The sequence below is a fragment of the Rhinopithecus roxellana genome, chromosome 6 (genome assembly GCF_007565055.1).
Source record: "Rhinopithecus roxellana isolate Shanxi Qingling chromosome 6, ASM756505v1, whole genome shotgun sequence".
NCBI classification, from domain to species: Eukaryota; Metazoa; Chordata; class Mammalia; order Primates; family Cercopithecidae; genus Rhinopithecus; species Rhinopithecus roxellana.
In genome coordinates this window covers 140,525,946-140,548,516 of record NC_044554.1, presented here as the reverse complement: position 1 = coordinate 140,548,516, position 22,571 = coordinate 140,525,946, and the positions used below count along the sequence as shown (strand labels likewise).

The following is a 22,571-nucleotide window of genomic DNA, read 5'->3' as shown; positions in this document are numbered from 1 at the left end:
GTTTATCTCAAAATGGCACCTGTGGCCTCTTCCACAGCCTCCTGGGGATGTGTGAATTATACAAGGGAATCCTCAGGCCCATCAGGGACCTCTGTCATCTGCTTTCCTGAATCCCCTAACAGAGAGCCAATGTTCTCCTTTTCCTTACTTGATTAGTTCAAAGATCAGTTACCCTCTGAAGCTCCACCTCAGATTTAAACAAATAAACCACGAAAGCCATGATCGTAATGCAATTTTTCTGTGCTGGCTTCCTCCATCAGAAAGAATCTGTTATTTTGCACTCCTCCTTCCTCGCCCATACTGCTTGGGGATCAATCCTAACAATGGCATCTATTTGTACCATGATCTATGGCCTTCTGTTCACTTTTATATCTATAGCCTCCCTTAACTTTCATGGTAAATGTGTGTTATGGTAGAATGATTATTCTCATTTCACAGATAAAGAAAACAGTTTTTGACCAAGCTCTTGTAATAGTGAATGATTGATTTCAAATTATACTTGATTTCGAAAATTTCACATTAGTTGTTTTTCCTTATGCACTCTGCTCTTTAATACCCAGGATTTGAATATTTCAACTTCTTCCCTTTTATTTTTGAGTTGACATTTAATGATCTTGTAATAAAGAGTTTAAACAAATAATAGTACTTTTTAGTGTCTTCTAGAAACAAACAAAATTTAATAGACATTATATGTGCTATCCAGTATTTCTATTAATTGATTCATTCATTTTCAATTAAGTTTGAGAAATAATCCCACAAATTAATTGTTTGGAGCAGGGTAGGAATTTAGTATTTGTTTTCAACACAAACTAAATGTTAATGAATATACTTTAAACTAACATTGATCTTATTTGCCTATAATCTTGTTTTCAACACCTCTTTTATTCTAGTTATGTTTCGCCTTTATGACACGGATGGGAATGGCTTCCTGGACAGCTCGGTAATTTTTTTCTTCAAATTTTCTGTGAAAACTTCAAAGAGTTTCTTCTGAAAAATGCAATGAATAAATGTATAGTTATTACCACAGAAGTCACACTTAATGTAATTTACATCCACTCATATGGCATTTTTATCTTTTGACTCTTTGAAAGAGAGTGATCTGAGGAAACTGTTGGGATTACAGTTGTTCTACTGAATAGTTTTGCTACCACTACACGACTTTTTAAGATTTTTTGTTTTCCTGCACTGAAGTTAGGTAAAAAATGAAAGGCCCCAGCCTTGTCTGAATAAAACATAAGATTAAGTTGAAACCATTGATCTAGAATGAAGGAAAAACTATTCGTAACATTTGGCATTAAGGAAACTTGAGACTATAAGTAGAATTTTAAGGATTTGTAAAGTCAATTTAATTATCTCATTCTTTTCCCAGTTTTACATGGTATCTTTAGTCCTATATGCTGCTGAAATAGGCAAATATATTTACAGATTGCTTTCACAAATTTTGCTTTTTAAATATCTCATCCAATTTAATATTCAGTTTACATTCTTATAGTCATAAAAAATAAGAAAATACCATCTTTCTATGCTTAACTGAAAGGAAAAATTAAACGTTTGTTTGTAATATATGGAAATCATTCCTAGCTTTCAGAGAAATAGAAAGTAGTTTTTCATCCTAGTGCACAGATCAGTACCATGCATGAAAGTCCATTTCAGGTTCTGTCCAATAATCTACCTTATGTTTGGTAACATATTTTGCATATTATATTATTTCTTGTTCTATCAAGGAAATAAAAGAATAGTAATAGAATAAGTGTCATATTATGGAAATTTTGAAGTGCACCATTTTAAATATATTTAATATTATTAAAAAACAAATGTTTTGATATATTTAATAATGACTGAAATAGACATGATCTCTGAAAATGAGTGAGGTTTTCTTGTCGTCTGATAGACCACCCTATGGCAGCTAAAATAGACTTTTAAAAGCAAAGCAATGAGGTTGGAAGCCTATTTACGTAACTTTGAGTAGGATAATGGTATATCAGCTTCTCCAGAGAGAGATTAAAATATATAACTCCTACTCTAGGAAATGACCATCACTCTGAATTGATGCTGTTACTGTGGGATTTATTATGTTTAAGTCTCAGTAATTTTTCAAATACTGGCCGGGCATGGTGGCTCATGCCTGTAATCCCAGCATTTTGGGATGCCAAGGCAGGCAGATCACCTGAGGTAAGCAGTTTGAGACCAGCCTGGCCAACATGGTGAAACCCCATCTCTACTAAAAATCCAACAATTGGCCAGGCGTGGTAGTGGGCACCTGTAATCCCAGCTACTCGGGAGGCTGAGGCAGGAGAATCACTTGAACCTAGGAGGCGGAGGTTGCAGTGAGCCGATATTGTGCCATTGCACTCCAGCCTGGTCAAGAGAGCAAGAGTCTATCTCCAAAAAAAAAAAAAAAAAAATTGTTTTTTTTTTTTTCAAATGCTATTATTTTTTAGTGCCTTGTGGTCTTCAGTTTCCCAGTAGAAATACCAAGCTACATAATAAATTTGCTCATTTTATGGTGCCATTTCATGACTAGAACTTTTCATTTCTTTTGGATACTTTAATATGTTATTATAGCACTTGTGACTAAACTAATGGAAATTATATTTTAATGGAGAGTTGTTTTATTTAATGTTTCTTTTTAAATTAAATTAAAATGATGATTCTTTACTAGGCTTTAGCCATGGGTTGGCAGTTGATTTGAAAATTCAGTCAAATAGTCCTTATTTTATTTTTTGGTCTCTGGCCATTTTTTGTTAGCATATACAGCAGATTACTAGCAATATTTAGAACTGTAGTCCCAATATTAAACAATGAATTGGAGATAAATATATTTAGTTTTGGTTAAACTAGTCTCTACTGTTTGTAATTAAAGGTCTGGATTTCATTTCTAGGTTTTTCTCCACAATACCTACTGCTCCAATATTTTTCCTTCACTGTCAGGTTTAAATTGTACCTTCTGACATCATGTGTCTTGATAACGTTAAGGTGTGGCAGTTTACCTACTGGGGGCAAAACAGAAAGAAAATGATAATTTGAAAATTGTCACTATTTCTAATAATAATAGTTAAGATTTGTTGATCATTTGCAATATGGCAAACAACAAAATAAATGCATTTTGTATAATAACATGTTTAATCTTTGCAGCAATACTGTGAAGGAGTTAAAGTTAGAGTAGCTATTTTGCCAATGAGAAAACTGAGTCTTAGGTGGGCTGGCATACCTAATATCACATGCCTACATAACAGTCCACCAAAAATAGTTTCTGTTCTTAAAAGATATCCAGAAACTTTAACACTTTCAAACCATTAATGCATATGTAAGCAAAGATGGAGTAGGTGAGAGATTAGTCATGCATGTGTGCACACACATGCACACTTTTAACCTAGAATTCAAAGGGATTTATGTTTTAAAATCTGTTAATCTATAATAAATACATTTATATTTGTATTACTTTTGGGGCAGACTGTCTTACTTAAGTAACATATTCATAATTATTTTTTTTTCTGGAGAGAGGGAATATAGCTTTTATTAGTTCCTCGGGGGGATCCACGGCTCCCCAAAAGAGAATCTGTCTTATCGTATTTCTTCTCTATTCCATGAACATCGACTACATATATTAGATTAGAGATTTGAGTAGAATAATCTTTCACTACTGTACTTTCAAGCTTCATTCTTATATACTTCTTACATTTTAAATCATATACCACTTTTCAAATTGTCACGTTTTCAAGTAGAATTACAAGCATTTCACAAAGCCATGTTTCATCTTTTCTGTAGATAGACAAAAATTAAAACATTCGATAAATAGGTAGGAAAATGTTTCAATTAATTTAGCCAGGTCGTATGTATTTGCAATTTGAAGAACTTGCAATTCTTCAAAGAGTTGTTAATTGAGCAGAATAATATGGAAATTCAAACTAAAATTTCATCCTCTCACAAAATAAATGCTACATATACTTGCCCTGCAAACTTTGACCCCGAACACTCTTCTATCAAAAGCAAATTATTCGATACATGACTAGAACAGTCAATATACATTCTCACTGTATCAAGATAAAAATAGACTTCTCACTTGTCCTCAAATGATTTTTCCACCCTTTCACATCTGTTTTCAAGCCAAAGGTTCAGGGAATTCAGTGTCTTAAAAATCACATGTGACAATATATAATCTGCTCCTGCTTTCTTCAAGAAAATGTATTTTTTGTACAGTTGTGCCCTCTCCTGGTGAACATTTCTAGACAATGTGTAAGATAAACTTATATTTAGGATTCTCTTTTCTTTATATAGTTAATTAGACCTTTAAAAAGGATTATGTACATATATATATTCCGATGGAACTCATTTAACTTTTTAAGTTACACATTGAACGAAACAATTCCTGCAAGTGAAAGATTTAAAACTCACTAAGATCTTGTAGTCATATTTTTTATCTCTCTTTCTCTTCCAGGAGCTAGAAAATATCATCAGTCAGATGATGCATGTTGCAGAATACCTTGAGTGGGATGTCACTGAACTTAATCCAGTAGGTATATGAATGGTTTCACTATTGGCTAAATTCTGGAGGGCCACTCTCCTCTCCTTCCCCTTCCCCTTTTCCTTCCTCCTTCCTTCCTTCCTTCCTTCCTTCCTTCCTTCCTTCCTTCCTTCAGGAAGGAAGGAAGGAAGGAAGGAGGGAACGGAGGAAGGAAGGAAGGAAGGAAGAAAGAAAGGGAAGGAGGGAGAAAGAGAGGGAGAGAGAAAGGGAGGGGAGGGAGGGAGGAGGAGGGAGGGAGGGCGGGAGGGAGGGAGGGGGAGGGAGGGAGGGGGGGGGGAGGGAGGGAGGGAGGGAGGGAGGAGGGGGGAGGGAGGGAGGGAGGGAGGGAGGGGGGGAGGGAGGGAGGGAGGGAGGGAGGGAGGGAGAGAGGGAGGGAGGGAGAGGGAGGGAGGAGGGGAGGGAGGGAGGGAGGGAGGGAGGGAGGGAGGGAGAGGAGGGAGGGAGGAGAGAGAGGGAGGGAGGGAGGGGAGGGGAGGGGGGAGGGAGGGAGGGGGGGGACGGGAGGGAGAAGGAAGGAAGGAATTAAGGAAGGGAAGGAGGTAGTCCTTCCTTCCTTCCTTCCTTCTCCCTCCTCCCTCCCTCCCTCTCCTTCCTTCCTGTCTTTCTTTTTGTCTTTCTTTGTCTTTTCTGGGACCCTAATATACTCCTGTCACTTGATTTTGTCTTTTGATAACTAAGTTACTATTTCTAATCTGAAGACAAAGTGGATTCTGAATAAGATAACAAGGTATATGTGGAGTTCTGAAGCTCTTAACAGTAACTTTTGCTTTCTTCCTCATGGAATTTATTTTGAATGGTGGTCTTACATACATGTGGATAAGCAGAAGATCCTGATAGACACTGCCAAGGTCATGCCATGCCATAAAAGAAGATGGTAGTTTTCCAGGCACAGTGCATTGTGTTACCTTGCATATATGTGTTATATAATGCTTTCAACTCTCTGAGGTAGATACACTATTTTTTTTTTTTTTCATTTTGCAGAGGAGTAAATTAAGACACAACTATGTTAAAATTACTTGCCCAAAGCTCTTTAGTTAGTTTGAATCAGGAATTTTTAATTAAATTGTTTAGAGAAAGAGTATCTAAAAATGCTTATAAGAGCACAGCATTCTTATTTTGAATAAATTTCAAAATTTCAACATTATTCAAATACATTTTAAAATATACTTGATTTGAAACCATAATTTTGGCCACAAAAATATTCTGGGGAAATTTGATAAGAGATATTGAGTTTATATTGTTTTTAAAACCTTTAGTAAAGTGCATATGAATAAAGCAAATGCAAATAAATTTTATTTAAATGATTTACATTTTATGCAAATTCAAGAAGTGTATATTTAACCTCCGTTCACATTTATGAAGTAAACAACAGGATAATGGCATGATTATATGCTGCAAGAACTCTGATAGCATTTTCCTGTCTTACTGGGATTAGAATTTTTCTAGTTTTAAATCAACTATTGGGAAATGCATGTGCTGTGCTTATAGTGAGTGGCAGATGTCATTAACAGGTTGCCATTTGTATGTGGAATAATTAAGTAGATGGTAACATGTATTTAATTGTTTGTTTGACTCACTTTAATATTTTCACTGAAAACCAGGAATTTCTGATTAGTTCTGTTGCCCTTTTAATCGACAACAGCTTTCTCCTCTCCTACTCACCTTGCTACCTGTGCAGATGAGTCATCTATCAATCAAGCCAACTTGTTACTAGAGGGAGAGTGGGAGGGGGATTTGCTTTTCCATTCAGGTTTCTAAACAGTGAGCACTACCACTTCTCATCAAAAGTATTTTTGGTATGTGTGTGTGTGTGGGCGGGGGGTGTTTGTAGCTTTGAGAAAAAGGAGATCAGGATGCTAGGAGGAAGGGGAGGGCTGGTGGCTGAGTAGTCTTTCTACAACAAATACCTACTGTATTTGTCAGACTATTGACTGGAGAATACAAGCAATAAAGTATAGCATTATTTGACATGTGTGTTACTGGTAAGTCTGCTACAATTCTAGGGAGCTGAAATGGTACAAAGTTATACATTATGTCTGCTGTCATGGAAACTGCCTCATCATCTTGCCTAAGGCTTCAGTAATAGCTCTCATTGTAAACAAATGTACACATCAGTAGGCTTCTGATCGTTTGCATATATAAATAAAGAGAAATGGGCAGGTCTCAGTGGCTCGTGCCTGTAATCCCAGCACTTTGGGAGGCCGAGGCAGGTGGATCACAAGGTCAGGAGATCGAGACCATCCTGGCCAACACGGTGAAACCCTGTCTCTACTAAACACACACACACACACACACAATTAGCCAGGCATGGTGGCGGTCACCTGTAGTCCCAGCTACTTGGGAGGCCGAGGCAGGAGAATGGTGTGAACCTGGGAGACGGAGGTTGCAGTGAGTCGAGATTGTGCCACTGCACTCCAGCCTGGGCTACAGAGCGAGACTCCGTCTCAAAAAGAAAATTTAAAAAAAAAAAAAAAAAAGGGAGAGAGAGAGAGAGCGCGCGCGCGAGAGAAATGAGCATTTGAGGTTGATTGTAGTAGTAGGGAAGACTGGAGTGTCCCTAGAAATTTTTATCAAATTAACTCAGGCTCTACACTCAGTTCAATCTTATTTTTTTATGAGGCCCACGGGATTGGAGACACAGTCAGAGGACGTCTTTAACGTGAGATTTACTAGGTACAAAAAGGAAAGCATCACGCATCTGAAACAAATGTCACTGTTTTATTTCTCTTATGATTGTTACATTTCTACTAATTCATCAGCAAGCTCTTGAGAATCAGGGGGAGAAAAATAATCTAATTTTCAAATACGATACTTCCTGAGTGAAGACACCAAGCACAAGAGTGTCGAGGCAGACAATACTTCTACCAACAAATTAAATATTTCATGCATTGCATCTTTTCCAATCTCTGTTCCAATGCTCTCTGCATTTCTTTTTTCCGAATTGATTAACATTTTTGTATTATATAAAGACAGTGAATTCCTTTCTTCATTAGAATTCTTACCATGTTTGCCATCTTGATGCCATTAGATGGGAAGCACTTTGCTTTCCCAGCAACCAAGGGTAATATGTTTGGAACTTATATGTAATTTCTATTAATAATAACACAAACAACACTATATGACACTGACTCTATATGCCAGGGGCTGCTCTGCTTATAATACATTAGCTTATTTAATCCTCACCACAGCCCTTCTGAGTAAGTACTGATACTGCCACCATACCACAGAGAGGTAAATGTATTACAAACAAACACCGCGGAGAACATTTTAAGACATTACGTGCAAGTCATCTTTAGAAACGAAGTTTAATTAAACATGATTTGATCCTTTAACTTCTTGACTCTATTAAATTCTGATAGGCAATTAAAAAGCAACTGAATTCCCTCGCCCCTTACTACTTAGCAAAGAATTATATGAGCTCTTTGCCATGAAGTTAATTTGTTCAGACATTTTCTGGCATATATATAAATCTGAAAAATAATCTGGAGAAAGTTATTAAAGACTACTTTCACACTTATTAAAGATTCTTCTTGTTTTAGCTGTGCTGTTCATTGAAAAAATATTGAAAAGTTAAGCACTTATTTCTAAAAAGTGATCAGTGTAAGTGGCCAGGTTTAGACATGCTAACAAAGTCACTACTTCATCAGTAATAGAATTATGTTGTACTGAGTTACCAAGACAGTTATCCCAACTCTCCACTTAGCTGTTAGTCACAATTTCATATGTGGTAGCCTATGAAATTTATTTTATTGATTGACCACACATTTCCCTTATCTCCTCTACTCCAGATCCTCCATGAAATGATGGAAGAAATTGACTATGATCGTGACGGAACCGTGTCTCTGGAGGAATGGATTCAAGGAGGAATGACAACAATTCCACTTCTTGTGCTCCTGGGCTTAGAAAATGTAAGTATTTCCACAGAGGAGGGTGGCCTGGTGGTGAGTCAGTGGGGCTCTCTATTACACATTTTGATTACAAATTGATCTGACCATTTTCTACCATGAAGCATGTAGTGAGTGCCTGGAACTTTTAATAAGTATGCCACGGTGCAATTCGACAGTAAATCCTTGTGTAATAAACTTGCCACACACATATTGAATCACTTTAGGTATTACTTTAGGATCAAAAATATATTCTCTCTCTTTTGTTTTCCTCTATTTAAAGGGCAATCTAGTGTTTTTAAGTTACTGACCTCCTTATATAAAGCAAGAGACTCTCCAATATTATTGTATTTTGCAGTTCTTGTGGTGCTTCATTTCAATGTTCCTCCTACCTATAAAGGTAATCTATTTTATTGATAATTGATACTTGAAGGAGGCAGTTAAATATCTGCGGTGGTTTAAAGAATAGTGGTACAGAAGTCATTGGGGTTTCTGCCATTAAAAGTAATGGCAGAACCTATATAAACACCAACTTATATAAACGTAAGTTTTTCTTGAATCAGCAGCAGCCAAGTTCTCATTCTATGCTCATCAAAAGTTTTCTTGGAGTAGTTCCTCTAGATGCAGTTAAATACCATTGTGAAGGAATAAAATAAAGCAACCTAAGATGAGAATGTAATATAATAATGACGTTGAAAGCAAATCTTGCTGACCCAGCCTTGAAGCAGATTTTAGTCATTGTTAGTTTAAAAATCTGATGACATCTATAGTGGATGCTAGATTTTTAAATTCAGCATTAATAGTTATATAATAATCTGATATAATATGTGTACAATAACATGTCTACTTAATTTCAAAGAACGTTGGGGTGGAAAGCACAATGACATTGTAATATTTAGAGTTTTAAGGTGTAAGACTATAGTATTCACCACTTTGCTGTCAAACCCAAAACTTTTCGTACTTCTTGTTACCAACTGAAACAATTTTACAGATTCAAGACTATATCATAATTATTCAAGACACCAAATTTTTAAAAGTCATTTCTCAAGATATCTTACTGTCTGTGTTTGTAAAACATATGAGTGTATATAAAAATATGTTGGCACGTATGGGTTTAGGAATATATAAACGGGCTTTAGGAATATACAAATGAGCTAAGGGTTAAGGAATATGTATCAGTTTAGGAATAAATAATGGGCTTTAAGAGATCACCGTTTGTTTTCTTTTTTACCTGGGTCTTCAAATTCTTCTAAACTCAGTTGAATCTTACTTTTCATGAGGCCCATGGGATCTGAGACATGGTCAGAGGGTGGAAAACAATAAAATACTAATAGGTGACATATGGAAAATTACCCTTAAACTAATTTATTTAAACCAAAGATAATATATATATATATATATATATATATATATATATATATATATATATGTATTATTGTTAATAGGTATGTACTTCTACACTTAAAAATTTTGTGAAACAGTATTTCCTTGTACCTGAAGTTCTTATACTACACATAACTGAGTATCTTTTTATAATGGTATTTGGCATCATGATATTTATCTCTATAAGTATTTATTTAATTGTTCATGTACCTTATGACAAAAAAGCATTATGTAAAACAGACTACTGGGAGAAAACAAAAGAAAAACTGACAAAATGTTGACATTTTAAGGTTTAATGTATACTTTATCCTGAAAAATTGTGTTCAGATAACTTTAGTCTGGAAATTCTAATAATAAGGGTTCCCTACAAGGACATTTTATGTTTGTAATGCCAAACTTTGTATATTCTAAGCATTTATGGAAATTTTAAGATGAGAGAAGGAGGGGAGATGCAGGAATGAGCAAGTATATCATCTGGTAGTTGAGGGTGGGATAGAAAAGTGCAGAAAGGGACATTCAGATGGCTATATTTTAAATATCACAAGAGATTTTTTGAAAGATGTTTTTCATTGGAAACTATTGCTGATACATTATTTTTTATTTAATTTATCAATGTAGATATTTGTGAAGTTATAAAAATTAGCACAGGTAATAGAGTCCACAAATCTATATGATTTAACTCAAAGTATTTTAAACCAATATAATGCCTCATTAGCTTCTAGTGTAGTATTATTTCAATTGTAAGGCGATTCTATGCATGTAATGTGCACTCTATTAATTATACATAATTTACCTTCTAACAGTATTTTTAAATTTTTTTTTTTTAATGTTTTTAGTTAAAAGGGAGTGTTTGGAGCTAAATAAGAGAAATCTATTAAGAGCTTTATGATAGCAACAGAGCTGGGTTCCAGAGTTGTGTTTCCAGTGATGGCCGCTAGATGGCAGAGCCACATTGTTTAACCTTAAGAGAGCACCTTAAATCTGAGATTAGATTCTGCCCTCGCCCCATTTCTGTGAAGAACAACTTTAAAAGAAGAAATTTCCCTTTTCTTTCATCTTTGTGAAAAAAATAAGCCACCCACATTTTAAGCTGTCTTTTAATAAAATGTATAAGCCATATAATCATGTGTAATGATCACAAAATACAGCATCTATTTGTTAGAAAGAACTGTTTAACTCTAAGGCATGGTAATTGTTTTAAAAAGCGGGAATGACACCGAGACAACTGAGTGATGAGAGCCTTTTTTAGTAATTGAGATATATTTCCTTTCTGTAGGCAGTTAATGTGTTACGTTATTACCTGGAGAGAATTTGATTCATGAATCTATCCCTTCACCTTTGCTTATTTAATTGAAAATCTAGATACTGCAGTTTGAAGTTGGCCACTTATTGTAAAGCTTGTCATGTTAGGTTGTCCTATATATTATTGTCTATTGTCAATTATGAGCTCGGGGAGTAGATTCTAAATGATAGTGCATATAAAATACCGCAGTGTATTTGAAAGTGACTGTGGTATCCTAGCCAAATTACACAGAAAAGGAAGTAGTCCTGGGAGAGTAATCTTCACTTCTAATGTAAGGCACAACAACAGTTACGATTTCAGTGCAATTTATTTTTCTCTATCAAGAGTAGTTTAAAAGCTAGCCTTTTTTTTTTTTTTTTTTTAAAGAATATCTGTTTCGGTACCAAAATCAGAAATGGAGTTGATGGGGACCAGATTCTATACCAAATAGTAGAGAGTAAGATCCATTTCTTTTCTCTTAGGAGAGGCTCTACAAACTTTACAAAATACAAGATTAAACAGTCAGAAATGGTATAGAGTGTTAGTGTATCTTACATTTGAAGGAAAATCGAGAATTTGGATGGCTTCGTGATTCTGATTACCACAATAAAAATTTATACCTGAGACTTATTCATTCTTCCTTCAGAATTCATCTCACTGGAAAATTGTTTTTTAAAAAAATATCCCATGTAATTAAAACACTTTGTTGAATAACTTTATCTAGAGGTAGATTCTGTTCCAGTGATTGGAAACTGTCTGCAGAGGAGAGATATTAAATAATTTTGGCTGTGGGGCCATAAGGTTTCTGCCACAACTGCTTAACTCTGCTGTTCTAACACAAATGCAATCACAGAAATTATGTAAATGAACCAGAAAAGTTATGTTTTAATAAAACTCCATGTGCAAAAACAGGTTGCTGGACAGGTTTGACTCAGTGTCATAATTTGCCAACCGCTGATCTATCACCAATTTCTCAGATTAAAAAACAGAAAAAGTTTTTAATTTATTTTAAATAATTTGGAAGAAAGGAGTTTAATACCTTTTACTTGGCAAAATCAGACAGCCACAGCAAGACATGAGGACGAACAGACAGAAAGCATAGGAGCAGTGAACGTCATCAAATTAATCAAATAACAGACCCTGGCTCTGTTATTAACTTACTAGGTCATTTTGTGCCAGGCAGTTGCTCTCTCTGGAAAAATGAAAAGTTAGTCAAGAAGAGAAGTTAGTGTTTCCTAATACTCTTTCAGTCCAAACATTCCTTTTCCTGCATGAACGAGATGATTAACAATGCTTCAATTTCTGAAATCTCTAATTTTGGATCATCATTTAATTTTTTTTCAAGGAAAATTCCTGAATTTATATTATAGGGAAAAGAGAAATGTACGTTTAAGCAGTGGCCTAGCTTGAAGTAGCGATACCTTAACTTGTTGTTGTGGATTGTTGCACCCACATTTAGCCTGCATGGTTTCTGGATGGTTTATATTTCGGTCTCACTATATGTGTGCAAAAAATCCTGGTCTTCAATTCTTATAGGTCATTTAAACTTTGCCTTTGATTGAGATGGTTTAGGACACATTTTTTGCTTGACTCTCAGTAAAGTAATATGCGAAGTTTTCTCTGATGAAATTCTTGAGCGATGGAGAATTGAAGACAACGTACTCTTGGTAGATTAAATTATATTTTGGAAGCTGATGTTCAGCACATCAATTTTTAAAAGTTTTTAATTTGGTTAAGAGTTTTTCTTCTGCTGTCTATACTTTGCTCAATGTAGAAAGCAGTTACACAACTAGATGAATGCAAAAATTACTGAGATTCCAGATTGTGTCATTTAAGAAAAATGACTACGTGGTGTAACCTGCTGTTGATTTTGCATTTGAGCCTCAAGAATGGCAGGTGACCTTACAATGTGTGGTCTGGAGATGAACAGTTGATGACAGCTCCACTCAGAATTTTAAAACTTTTCTCTGCATTCTCTTTGCCCAGGCCTAATAGAGCTCATCTTTTTGTCTAAAAGAGAAGCTTATTTCACATTGTCATAATTTTTTTTGGAGACCTTGAACAAAAAGTAAGGTAATTTAATAGTCTTTGTTATTTAATGAGTTGGAGGTAACTATTTGTAACATTAGCTCATATATATATATAATACATATATATGTGTGTGTGTGTATATATATATATATATATATATAAAAGTTAAGTCAGTTGAAACATAACTAGGTGTGGGGGGAGAGAAGCATATGGGTTAGGACATCAGTGAAATTTCTCCTTGAGTTCTTCTGAACAAAAATTATTTATAGTAGCCCTACTTCACTTGAACATTTTATGTGATCTTGGAAGTATTCATGGAAAAACTAAAACTTTAGAATCACTAGGATAATGAAATAGGTTTTAAAAGTTCTAAACAGCATTATTTCCTTTGAAATATCCCTTTGCCTTCTAGGGAACTAAGAGTTGGGGAAAAATGTAAAGTTCCTTCTCAGCATGGAGTAGCCTAGGATTCATTAAGCATTTCTCTGTCATAAACACAGACCTGAACAGCTTCATTACAATATACAGTGTTACGTCTGGTGATGAAAAAAGAGCACATTTTAATGAAATAAAGTGAAATTTTAGGTATTTTTCTCAGTTCTTTTGGCTGAAATATTGGGATGTTACACAACCCCAATGAGGGTAATAATATTTGCTGTTTATATAACACCAGTCTTCTGAGAAACCAAATTAACTTCACAGGTATTGTATAATGAAACCTCACACCACAGTCCGGAAAAGGGAAGTGGGTACTTTCCTTTCATTAGAGAGGAAAATAGGAAGAAAGGTGAAATGGCTTATCTACATTTTCACAGTAGGCTAGGAATCAAGCCTTTCTGGATGCCCTGCTTATTTCTGTTTTATAAAAAATAAATTCCCTTTTTTGACAATAAATATATATTCGCAATGGAAGTACTAATAGGAATGTGTTCTACTGGCTGATAGAATCTAAGGGACAGATTCTTTCTCTCCCCGTTAAGTTTACATTCTAAGTAAGATAAACAAGACAAGACATGAAAATAGAGAGCTGGAGTATAATTTGTACTGCTGAGAAGTAATTGGCTCCTGGTTTCAATTTCTTCTCTTAAAGAAGTCACATACATATTTCATCCCTTGCATATTTTGGCAATGTATCCAGCTAAGAGCTATAAAGCTATTTAATTTGTTTTTTTGGTAAAGCATTTTATGTCTGAGTAATGGATTTGTACATCAGTTGCAGCCTGTAACATGGCTAAGTGTTCTGATTGACAGAACACCCACGTTCACACTTGTTTATTTTTTGATAAGGAAAATGCCAGCTAACTTACTCCATATGTGCTCTTCAAAGGATGAAGCTTATTCACATGTAATGGACAATCATTTAAAAATAAAATGACAAGAATTACAAGAACAGTAATACGTATGAAAATTCGATTTTTGTCCTTTTTACTTAAAAATGTTTTAAAGCACTTAGCTACTACTTTTAATTTTTAAAATATTAATTTAGTTTGTAAAATATTAACAACCCCATATTTAATCTTTCCACACAAGGATGTTTAAATATTATTTGAGGGGATATAAATTTTAAAATATAGACAGTTTTGAAAATATAGCAAAATATAGCAAAGTTAAATATATAAAGTATTCTATTCACATGATAAAGCTACTAGAAATCTATGACTCACCAAACCAAAACAGGAGATTCAGAAATTTCTTAGGTTTTGAAAGAAAATTGGAACACCTGTGTTTTCTGAAGTTTTCTGTATGACACCTGCGTAGCTGTATTTGTTGAGACCTTTGTGAGCCCCTTGTCAGAAAGGTAAATCTGGGCAATGTCAAGAACTGTAAAGGGTTTACATTTTACAAAATTTACCCTACTGGATATTAATGTGTTAGCTTGCCACAGTTTTATGGATGCTGCCAGAGGACATGAGACTCCTGAGTCAGAGACAATGGACTTTGTTATTCACAACAAAGAAAGTAACAGGAGCTTCACGTTTGAGTTCACCTTGCCTCCCAAATCTCGTGGGAACGACAGAGTGGGACCCAAGTAATGATTGTACACAGCATCAAGTTTTGGAAACCCTGACTTAGGAAAACTAAATGAATTATAATGTGTAGGAAACGAACCCATTTAACCTTTGCCTACAAGAGAGAGATTATTTTTATTATACTCTAAGTATAGTAAGCAAACCAGCCCTTACCTCTGGAGGGAGACATGTCTCTATTGTCCAAGGCTAGGCTGTTTGTTACTCAAACATCTTTGAAAATATAGTCTTAAGAAGAAAAAAAAGAAAGGACAGTGCTTCGGCTTTCAAAACATGAAGAAATTCAAGAGACCCACCGAGAATTATCGCCCAGGAAGCATTTCATTAATGTTTCATGTTATGATGCAAATTTGACATTTCTGGTTCTAATGTAAGAACTAGTTACTGTAGATTTTCTCTAGTATTACAAATTTAGTGGTTTGTGCCTTGACTGGGAATAGGAAAGGTAGTTAAGATCATTATTATTAATATTTTATTATCAAGAGAAACAAGATGATCTGAATATATTTATACTGACTCACTACTACAGGACTAATGTTAATGCCCAAGCACTTAATAGGTGCTCAAAAATTATTAGGTGAATGTGTTCTGAGAAGTACGACAATTTGGCTAACCTGAAAAATTATGACAAATAATGTTTTCAATAGAATACCAATAAATGTTTATCTGTTTGATTTAATTTGGTGATTAGACTACAAAAAGTACATGTTAATGGAGAAAATGATGGTAGCAAAAGTAATGATATATAATAATTTCATTTAATATCTTGACCTTCTTGTAAGGAGTTCAAGGAATTCCTAAGCATCATATTATTTAATTTTATTTTAATCTTGAACAATGCAGCTCTGATTAAACACCTACGTGAGTAGCTATTATGATACAGAGAGTTTCACTCAGAAGAGAAAAAAATGAAGTGTTTTGCTAAAGTGGGAATTAATTTAAACCTAAGTTTGTATTGTGGCAAATAACTATAGTGATTGTTATAAATAATAATATTAATACAGTTTTAATATTTTTACCTTCTTTCTGTGAGATTAAAACTACTTATATTTTATAAGAGGGGGTAAACAAAATGTAACATCATTAAATCCTTTAAAAAGTTTACCTTTTAAAATACACTATTTCTGGCATACTCAATATATTAATATAAATTGGAATACAGTATAAGGACTCCTGGAAGCCCTAGAATGTCACCAATAACTTATCTTTTAGTATTAGTTTTGCATCCCATCCCATTTCTCTGCCACCTTACATGACCTGATCACCATCATGAATTTTGTATATTAAGTAAGCAAGGGTTAATGACGTCTTTGCAAGTTTTTATTTATCAGGCTCTTCCACTGAAGGGTGTTTTGCCTTTCTCTTTATTTATTTGTTTGTTTATGGAATTGTGCTAAGGATAAAGTATTTAAAGGAGAGGCAATCACGTCCCTGATCCATTTGGCAGGTCATGACGATGACCTGGGGTATGCTGTTGAGCTGTTAATATTAGACAAGAATTTGTGGGTTGCTATAGCATCGGTGATTTGTTAACACTATCTCATTTCACTGGAGCACATGTGTTTTTCTAAAGGCTCTGCGGTGATCTTGGAGAAAGTCAGGGATGAAGTAACAGATTGTCTTCACATGCTTCGGTCCAGCTCTGAATTTTATTGGCACTTACATCTTTCACTGTTTATTTCATTAAGTGAAATCTGTTTCTCTTACGTCCCATGCAGAATGTGAAGGATGATGGACAGCACGTGTGGCGACTGAAGCACTTTAACAAACCTGCCTATTGCAACCTTTGCCTGAACATGCTGATTGGTGTGGGGAAGCAGGGCCTCTGCTGTTCCTGTGAGTACATTTGCTCTGCCTGGATATCATCTCCTCGAGTGAGGAAAGGTTGATTTTATGGAATAGTCTTATTTGTAGATGGAGACCTAAAATCCGATCCAGACTGTCTCTGTACATGTGATTTACATTTTCCTGTACTGTGTTTTTGAATGTTTAGGTTACTCTAATTTCTTTAGTTTTGGAAAAACCTACCCTTGGAAAAAAATGAAGGACATTTTCCAAGTCTTCCGCAATTTTCTTTCCACTGTAGTTTAATTTATTCATGTTTCCCATTTCTTCAGGGATTATTTTGAAGATTTCTACTAGTTTTTCATACTTACATCTTATTCATATGTATCCCCCTCTCACCACGTTAGTCACTTTATTCACATGAGCATCTTATAATGAGTTGCTTCCTTTGGGTATTTTTGTAAGTTACATTAATTGATTAAAAATAGATTTGCACTAAAATTAAGAAATCACAAGATATACAAACTAATTTTACACCTCAAGCCTATTAATTTTAATGCTAACATAAAGAAAATCTTCATATATGGTTAACAGATATTGGAATGCAAAGCATTGATGATTAATGAGTTCTGGCCACTTAAAAAATTTCAGTTCACTCATCTTTGCAATTTTCACTTTATTCTGTTAACTCAGTACTGCCAATTAGAATGTTCTTATAGTGTACATAACAGTTAGTTTATAAAATCACCTAAGCAATTTTAAATCTACAGCATATCTACCTGAGAAAATTTTACAATCCACGATATTCCTGATAGAGAAGAGTAGATATTATAATCCCTTCATTTAAGATCTCCATTAATCCATCAATTTATCTCTCCCCAACCTTTTCAGCTTGTACAGAATTACTGAAACTGTCAAGTGCATTAGACACATTCCATTGTTGTGCATTTAATTAAATCTAATGTCTTACCTGGCTTCCATACCATTCATGGCTTATAGGTTTTTTGTTTGTTTGTTTGTTTGTTGTTAGCTAGCAGCTTCTTTGGTAATATGTTCGATAATTTCCTTTCTCTCAGCTGTATTATTTGAAATTTAATACCATGTTTTAGTGCCACATATGCATGATTTCTGAACTGTTTACGAATTTTGATAGTTACCTGAAATTTGCACATATAACATAGTCTATGACAGCTACCTTTGAAAGGTTAGTTACATGTTAGTTACACTAGAACATTCTCCATACACAAAGGAAGTACTTTGTTTTTAAAGTTCTATTATTTTTAAGAAAAGGAATTTTTGTGGTAGAGTCTGTTAATAAGAACACATAAAACAAAATGATAGGTCTCAAATAAGATGAGTGATATATGAAGAATGAGAATTTTGCTCATAAGCTTTTACTGATTAGTGTGGTGAATGCAATACTCAATATTATTTTTAATATAGAGGACAAGAGAAAGCATCTTTTCTCCCTCAATGTTGCCAAAGAAAATCACAGATATGAATATTTTGGAAGAGTTTTACTATATAAATATTATGTGGATTTAGTGTTTTTCATTTTAATTTGAGGCAGTGGTTAGTTTTTTGTTTTTGTTTTTATTGAGGAGGTTATATAGTTATTTTTAAGTATTGTTTTATTTATTTATGCATTTAGAACTCTTAATTTGGAACCAACATTTTATTAAAAGAATACATGTAGTTGACCCTAAATCATATTCAGACTCAAACCATAAAGAATTTGAAGATACCAAAATATATGTCTTGGTTTTCTGACACATGTTATATATATACATAGATACATATATTTGCTTATGTGTATGTATACATTTGCATAGTAACATAAATTTTTGCATATGTATACAATATGCCGCCCAGCAAAGGCTGTTGCTTTTGGACAAATGATGCCATGATGGCCGAAGGCCTGGCATATATGATGAAATCTATTCTCTGGAAATAGACTAATCAGCCATGTAAGATTTAAATAAGAGACAAAATAGCATAAACTCATGGGCTTTTATTCCCATGCCTGCCAGCTGCTCTCATGCCTATACTTTGTAAAATATAGATCTCTTCCTTCTAGCAAATGACACCAAGCCATTTGGCAGTCATCAATTTGTCTTTAATATCTTTGTCATCTGGGAATTATTGTGAAAAATTTGAGTGAGGACTGATTTAATTAAGCATTTCCTGCTATGCCATGATAGAGGAGCCTTGGTTTTTCACATGCATAATATTTCCTGTACTAATTGGCCTTTTATATTCCATGGTAAAAACAGTCGACTTGGACTTCTCCTTGATGTGGCTGATTGGATTGATTAGGGAGCAGTGGATATGAAATGAGGTTCTGTTAATGTCATTCTTTCTCTATAAAATTACAACCAGGACCAGGATTAGCTCTGAATTTGTGTACCTGCTTCCTTTCAGTCTGCAAGTACACAGTCCATGAGCGCTGTGTGGCTCGAGCACCGCCCTCTTGCATCAAGACCTATGTGAAGTCCAAAAAGAACGCTGATGTAAGTTTGTGTGCATGCTTGCTTTCTGAAAGTGGCCATTCTGTGGTGTGTCCTCTTACCACAATGATGTCATTCTGTTCTAGGTCATGCACCATTACTGGGTTGAAGGTAACTGCCCAACCAAGTGTGATAAGTGCCACAAAACTGTTAAATGTTACCAGGGCCTGACAGGACTGCATTGTGTTTGGTGTCAGATCACAGTGAGTAACAATTGGAAAACAAATCCCAGCATTCACCCACTTTGAAGACTGTGTATCTCATGTTCTCTGAAAGTCTTGCCCTAGAAGGGCTTCCTGAGACGCAGTGTAAGCATATAACCATGGAACTTCTTATTTCAGCTTGTTTGCAAAGAGATAGTCTCAGGTTCAGATTTGTCCCCATAGAGTCCAGAATTTTAGAGCTGGTGACAATCTAAGAGATGATACCGCGGTATGGTTTTTCAACTCTGTTCCATGGACTGCTAGAGGTTCCCAGGAAGGTAATCAGACGCCATGGCTAGGATTAAGCAATGAGAATAGGATACTGATTGGGTAGAACTTGTCTCTCCCTTTACTCCACAACCCTGTGTAATAAGGGTTTTCTGGTTTGCTTATTGTAAATTTATTTTAGTCATAAAATCTATGGGCTTAAAAGGGTTAGAAAAATGAACAATGAGTTTCAGTGATTTAAGTATATAGTGAAGACTCTAAGACCAAAAAAGTTAAGCAAATTGTCCTTGACCACGTGACTAGATGGAAGTGCAAGTAGGCTGTGTTTTATTTAGGTCTTGATGCTTCTACAAATTCATCTTACCCTTCTTCCCAACATATTGTTGCGTTCCTGTTTCAGTTAAATCATACGTTGGGGTATAAGAGAGACTGATGTAAATGCTGGTCTTGATGGTGTTCACAATTAAGTGAGAAGAGATAAATTGGTCTTTTCTGGGACACTTTGGAATTTCACCTGGCTTGAATGACTGTCAAATCTAGCTTGAAAAAATGTTTGGAATGAATGCAGTTGTTAGATGGTACTTCTACAGTTATACGTGTAATTTCTGGAAGTTACTTAGAATCACACATTTTCAATAATAGCTATTTTTGATAATGTAGTACAAAGTATTTATGGGGCTGGAGTTTTCCAGCATAGAGTGAGTATTCATATTACAGGACTAAAGTTTTTACTTCTGTCAGAATAAAAAAGTAGGAGGCTCTGAAGCAGTTAAGCAAATAACTGTCTCCACTGGGTCCCCAAGTGCCCCACCCTCAACCCAGGGATTAAACAATTCTCTTAAATGCTCTCTCTTTCTCTCTGTTTCTCTCACACACACATGCACACACACTCACACACATGCACACACTCACACAGGATGATGAGAAAAACAACTGACTTTCTTTTCAAAAATACAATTAAGTACTTTCTTTGAAATGAACAAATTTTCTGTAATCATTTTCAGCTATTAGTTAAATTATGTTTACATTTGAAATTTTCCCAATTATGAAAGATAGCTTTTTAAAAGTGTTTGGTTCGTATAATAAAATGTCTAATGATGATTCAAATTTTACACACGAAGTACTCAAACATTGAATTCTCAGTTTTAAGAAGATCATAACTACTTCATTTTTAAAACATGCATGTACATTTTTTAAAATCAGGTGTCTTTTTTTGCTAAGCATTTACAAAAATATGTAGGTTTTGTTTCAGACCTCGTGGGAGCTTCCTCTTATTTTTTTCATATAGTGAATATTTCACTGGTTATATCTTAACTTTAACATAAGCTGAGATTAGAGAACATTAGAAATAATTTCTTCTTTATATCTCCAATTGTTTTCCTATTCTTCATAAGTTACAAACATATTGTCTTAGGTTTATTATTCATATTTTCTTTTTTATTTCTTAAAAAATCAATATTTTAAAGTGTGCACTCAGTTTGAACACTCTAAAAACATGCATTGCTGCCTTTTCTAAGGGAAAAGCTTTCAAAGCTGTTAGAATTTTCTGTACTTGAATCCTCTCATTCTTTCTCTATTTAATCTCCATGAAATCTGTCTTCTACCCTTTCCAGCCATGGGAACCACTGTCCTCAAAGTTACCATTGCTAGTGGTCTCTTATTGGTACACAAGGCATCTTAAAATTCTTCCTTTCCTTGTTTTATATTCCATTTTGTTTTTCTCATTGTTTTCCTTTTTGTTTTAACAGTTCTTCTTATCTGGTACTCCAGAATCCAAACCTAGCCCTACCATTCATAAGTTACGCATTTTTCTTTGGTCTTGATCCTGAGCCTAGCCTTACAAGAAAAGAGGCACTTTCTTTCACAGGAAAAAGGATGTCGCTTTTCAGTAAACTGTACTTTTAAAAATCTAAATATCATATGTCCCAAATCAGATAAGACAATATACCCTTAACATTTTATTCTTAGACTAAATATCATTGAATAGCTGAATGTGATTTTGTTTGTCATTATGGCAAAGCACAACATAAACAGCAAATGTCTTAAATCCCCAAGTTCAAAATTATTAATAAATAAATCAATTAATCAATCTGACATTTCTACTTAGGAAACAAAGCTAACCAGGGATCTCTGATGGAGTTAAGGCAGAGTCAGAAAGAAAAAAAAAAGCTCTCCTCTTACTAAGCTCTCTAAAGTCCTGAGACTTTTAGCCATCCTCAGCGTCATTTTCTATAAACCATGAGTTCCAGGGGTCTTATGGGTGTGCAAATTTTAAAAAGTTATCATATATCTGGGAGACTATATCAATTTCACAAAAGTCACTTCAGCCTCTGTCCAGTTCTGGATTTTTAGTTTTAAGCAATTTTAGGGACACATTTACTTAATTATTGATTTTGTGCCTTGGTTAAACAGGATATATTTACCTCAGCACATTTATATATTTAGTAGTATTTGTAGTTTTCTATTGAGCCATTGCATGAAAATTTCAGCATAAAATTGATCTGCTCTTGACTGATGGGTATCTACTACTACTGCTTGCCTTTAAACAACTGAATGTACTTTCTTTTGCTCTTATACTTTCCAGAAAGTACTATGAACATAACAAAGAGCTAGCAGAAGTTATGGAAGTAATGGGATATGGCACTGCCAGTGCTGGCTTCAGAAAGGCCTATCTGAATGGGTTCCATGAAGAATATATTATAGAGAGAAACAGAAA

The 22,571-nt window shown here is 34.6% G+C and overlaps 1 protein-coding gene across 19 annotated transcripts in view; it reads left to right on the top strand.

Annotated features, from left to right (window-relative positions):
- The window catches only part of DGKB (diacylglycerol kinase beta), an 832,080-nt gene that overhangs the window by 277,392 nt on the left and 532,117 nt on the right, over positions 1-22,571 (top strand). For all 19 annotated transcript variants that reach the window (XM_030932056.1, XM_030932048.1, XM_030932051.1 and 16 more), the window contains 6 exons: positions 891-940; positions 4,439-4,513; positions 8,314-8,433; positions 16,851-16,968; positions 19,339-19,427; positions 19,511-19,627. In XM_030932056.1, the coding sequence (XP_030787916.1) occupies positions 891-940; positions 4,439-4,513; positions 8,314-8,433; positions 16,851-16,968; positions 19,339-19,427; positions 19,511-19,627 (569 nt within the window). The remainder of the gene's footprint in view (positions 1-890; positions 941-4,438; positions 4,514-8,313; positions 8,434-16,850; positions 16,969-19,338; positions 19,428-19,510; positions 19,628-22,571) is intronic.